General features: G+C 41.7%; 1 protein-coding gene across 1 annotated transcript; it reads left to right on the forward strand.

Annotated features, from left to right (window-relative positions):
- The first annotated feature begins 696 nt into the window (after positions 1-696).
- LOC148031376 (V-type proton ATPase 16 kDa proteolipid subunit-like) lies at positions 697-4,226 on the forward strand. Its single transcript, XM_087684899.1, has 3 exons — positions 697-1,027; positions 1,681-1,966; positions 2,815-4,226. The coding sequence occupies exons 1-3, from the start codon at positions 946-948 to the stop codon at positions 2,942-2,944; spliced, it is 498 nt and encodes a 165-aa protein (XP_087541025.1). The 5' UTR covers positions 697-945; the 3' UTR covers positions 2,945-4,226.
- Positions 4,227-4,798: the final 572 nt, after the last annotated feature.

A 4,798-nucleotide genomic window follows, 5' to 3' on the forward strand; every position in this document is an offset into this window, starting at 1 on the left:
TTGAGGCACATCTCAGGACTACACCCTCATGACGCTAAACATATGAGGATTCACCACTGAGTATATGGAATCACACGTAGAGTGAAAACCAAGCTGAACTCATAGTCACAACTACTCCCTATATAGGTGTTTTTGGCTCCTACACCATGGTATAGCTACAAAGCCCATACCCATACCCCTCCCCCCCTTCCCAAAAAAAAAACACGACGGCAATGCTCTAGTGTGTGATAGTGCACCCTTGTTGCTTCTTTGGAGTTTGTATTGTGTGGATTTTCTCCACCTTGTTGACAACTTGGTTAAGAGTAGAAAGGAACCCCAAAATCTTGGTATATTCGGCATGTTTACATACATGATAGTCCTTACTTACCGATTGGTTAGATCCATGTGGATGATACATGCAAACATGTGGGGAATCTAGGCCTGGAGTTTTCTTAGGAATCTATATCATATGAATTTTCTCCACCCTACTAACTATTGACTACTGGGGTGGGAGTAAAAAGGTCACCCCACAATCTCGGTATTGTTTAGCATGTTCACATGCTTGATAGTCGTTCTCAATCAAGGGCTTGGACCGGTGTCTGATACATCCAAACTTGTGTGTGGGTGGCAGAAAACCCCTACCCACTCTAGGGAGTGTAGGATGTTCAAATATGAGGATGTTCACACATTATTATAAGCAATCGGTCATATGTGCCCCACCGGTCCTTTTAGGAGAGAACCGGTTTCTTGCGGCACGATCTCCCTCCTTCCGGATCTGTGCCCCTCTCACCTCCCCCCAAAAAAAGAGTGCCCAAATTAAAAGCTTCTGTCTTTATTTCTCTCTTTCTGCAGTTCTTGGCAAACGTTTCCTTATTTTGCAGGAAGATTTGCCCTTCTTACAATCCCTCACACACCCTGTTCTTCTTCCCCCATCGCTCGGCCTCTGTCTCATCGGCAAGCAGCAAGATGTCCACCACCGAGTTCAATGGCGACACAACTGCTCCTTTCTTCGGATTCCTTGGTGCTGCATCAGCGCTCGTCTTCTCATGTAAGCCTTTCTCTTTGCTCAGGCACAGATCCACAAGAAGTTTTAGACAAATTCCCTCTGTAATTCCCACATTGTGAAGTACGACATAATCACAAGCCATAGGTGCGGTCGGGGGCAGAGGCCTGCATGCCCTAAGTGTGGTAACTCTGGTGAAGAAGCGCTTGATGTTGGACACTCTTGGGAAAAACAAGGGAAAAGAGCCCTTATTCCCACGTGGGGAAATGTCAAAAACTTATTGTATCGAATTAACATCAGTAATCCTAGCGCTGTGGGACATTTTGGCTGTTTCTTAAAATCAGATCTGGTGATAGATTTTTTAGATCCTGCTCTTGCTCAATCGTAACGCGATGCTTAATAGCATTACCATCTGTATCACAGTCAGTGATGATGTCAATTCATGTGTTGATGAGTATTTAGTTGGTCATCTGTAGCAACAATCTGCAATTTTCAATTTGCTATGCATTCCAAGAGTGCCACAAAGATTAAGCCCCTTGATTGAGAACCGTGGCGATGGGGACTTGATTGTGAGACATGAACGTTGGCTTTATTGTATCGCAAGGGTGACTCTATATGTGCCTTGATTGCAAGACAAAGAGTTTGGCCCTGGACAATGTTGAGCCTATATTTAACCGGTTCCCCTTGACATTGTGCAGGTATGGGTGCTGCATATGGAACTGCAAAAAGTGGTGTCGGCGTTGCATCTATGGGTGTCATGCGGCCAGAACTAGTGATGAAATCAATTGTTCCTGTTGTTATGGCTGGTGTGCTTGGTATTTATGGCTTGATTATCGCCGTAATTATTAGTACTGGAATAAACCCGAGGAGCCAAGCATACTATCTGTTTGACGGATATGCACATCTATCATCTGGCCTTGCCTGTGGCTTAGCTGGTCTCTCCGCTGGAATGGCCATTGGCATTGTTGGTGATGCAGGTGTCAGGTATATCCTTCTGGCTTGATTCTTTGTCATTACATTGTGGTTTGACTTTGTAGTGTGAATTCATTTTTTAATGAATTTCTCTACAGCTGTGACAGAGTCCACCAGATCATCTAGTGTTAGCATCCTTTCCCAATGTAAATCACCATATGAGTCAAAATATGACACAATCAATGCTATAGCAACTTTGACTTTAAGATAGTGTATGTATGGATGATTTGGGCTAGTAATTGAAGGCCTAATAGAATATGATGCAATTTGATGTGGAGAGACTTAGTTCACTTGATCTGTAGCCGATATCTATGCAAAAGCTTTCAAAAAGATCCCTTGAAAATCCTTGTACACACGAGTGGCAATTGGTTAGTACTTAGGTGAATGCTGTAGATTGAACGATTGCACTTAAACCTTATGCTACTGACTAGCCAGTCAGTGTTTGGCTGGTAACTCTTTGGTGCCTCATTTGCAGCAGAATTATGTTCATTTCCATACTGCCTTTGTCAGTTTTGCTAAGCTGACATATTCAGCAAGGAGACATTGCCCATGTCAAAGCACTATTTCAATGTTCTGACGATGCTTGTCTGTAAGAATTTAGTGGAGCTTCCAAATACTCACAGATACATATTTTGTTTCACAAAAGAATTTGTTGGCTTCCATCAATTTATGTCTCATACTTGCTTTTGAATCAGCAGTTCTGTAGTTTCTTTATTTGGACAGGTGGGATTTTTATTTTTTCTGTGTTTGAATGAGTAATTCCGTAATCCTTTTGTTCTTGAAAGATGTTATGTAAGCTGATAACTTAGGTCTAACTTTGCTGTTTCTTTGTTGATGGTGCTGCTTACTTTGTGTTGCAGAGCAAATGCACAGCAGCCAAAGCTTTTCGTGGGCATGATACTCATCCTTATTTTTGCGGAGGCTCTTGCTTTGTACGGGTTGATCGTGGGCATCATTCTGTCATCTCGTGCTGGTCAATCCAGAGAGTAGATAAGAGATCCCTATATTTCGAGTTGTACAGAGTTCCATGAAAGGGCTTTTTGGGGAACTCATTTAGGCTGTGCCTTTGCTTTTGCAATTGATTCACAGATTGGATCGAGAAATTTATTCTTGGGCGATTTTAATGCAATAAATGTGAGATTGACCATGATGTCTGCATTTTTTGTTGGTGCCAGTAACAATGCTTCAAACGATTCTACTGCGCTTCTCTTACTTCACGGATGAGCCTTTTGGTGCTGGCTACCTTACAATAGTTTATTCGGCCAGTTTGGCTCATTTAGATTTATTATTTGGAATACATTAATTTTGAAACAGCACTGTAATGCTGATATTCAAAAGGCTGTATTTCAGGGGGAGAACCCATGGTTTGGTTATGCTTTTTACACTCCGAAATCCCAGAGAACAGGGTTTGTAGTGGAAGCAGTGGCAATTAGGTCCCTTCACTCCTTTTTAGTTCACCACACTTGGTGGGCAGCCCGCTTATGCATCAGCATTACTCTGTTTTCGATCCATGAGCACAGGAATTGAAATTTGAATGCATCAAATTTGAGTTCACTTATACTAACATCAGTCTGTAGTACTTAACTACATGCCAGTATTGAGATTAGGCACTTACACATTGTTTTGATGTAGGTCTGATTGTGGTGAGGCCTATGATGCCTAGCTAACGGAATTCTAAAAGTAGATCTTCTACGAGGAAGAATGATGAAAAATGACTTGAAGCTTTTTCTTTCTGTGCATCAAGTATCAAAACAAAGTTGAGGGTGGGTATTCAGGGATAGGCCAACTGAAGTAGACATGCATCTATGGCATGGAAGTGGTTCCATGTACCTTGTCAAAATGATGCAAAAGAATACGAGTGGGTGTTTTTTTCAAAGATGAGGGAAGCCAGTAGGAAGAACGTGCCAAAATCAATCAAGGCAAGAAAGGAATTTCCATAGCAGTCGCAAAGCCATACAATCCAAGCATGGTAAGACACTGCATAGAATGTGCTTGTATCCTCTCTCCCTGTACCACTTATACAGTGTGAGTGGAACATCACACTTACTCAAGTGGAACAAGAGCGCGTGCTATAGCGCTCTCTCAAATTGTAGGTTGGTAATGTATAATCCAAGCTGCTCTATGTATGCTACAGCAATGGGTACTTTTTTTGTATGGACCTTAGTAAAAGAAAGCAAAATTAGTGATGAAGTGCTTGTGAAGGACCATAGAATCAAAGTAATGCTTCCTATGAATAGGGGGTAGTGAAGGAATCAAAACCGACCCATGAAAATAGGACTCTATCTCAAAATCTTAATATGCTTATGATGTTTGACTATGAACAATGGATGGTAGAAGATACTAGAACCCCCATGTCAAGCTTACCATGAATGTGAGTGTCACATTGGGCTTGAGTGCAGCTTAGAAAACTTGAACCCATAAACATGGCTTGCATAGTAGACTTGACCCAAGTGTGCTAGAATGTATAAAAATTGTGCAATAGATTCACATTGCCCATTGCACCAAAGTTGAGAACACCACTATGTCCTCTCACACTCCCTTGCTCTATTGGTCTAGAGCAATGTAGTGATCGTTTGTAAAAAACATTTGGAGGGAAGATGGAGGCCCCTATGTGCTTGAATTACGTCCTTATTACTAGATGGGACAAAAGATGACATCATCTTATTTTTTGTGACATCATGTGATACCACATTAGCTTATACCTTAACATACATGACCATTGCATTGTGATGGAACCAAAGAGTGGCTAGAGCATCCATTGTCCTCTCTAAACCACTAGTATGTAGTGGGATGGGATTGTCTCATGACATGCATATGCTGAATTTATGGTACATGCCAATTGGT

This window comes from Lygodium microphyllum, chromosome 9 (genome assembly GCF_053477565.2).
Source record: "Lygodium microphyllum isolate KBCC chromosome 9, Lygodium_microphyllum_v1.1.10, whole genome shotgun sequence".
NCBI classification, from domain to species: Eukaryota; Viridiplantae; Streptophyta; class Polypodiopsida; order Schizaeales; family Lygodiaceae; genus Lygodium; species Lygodium microphyllum.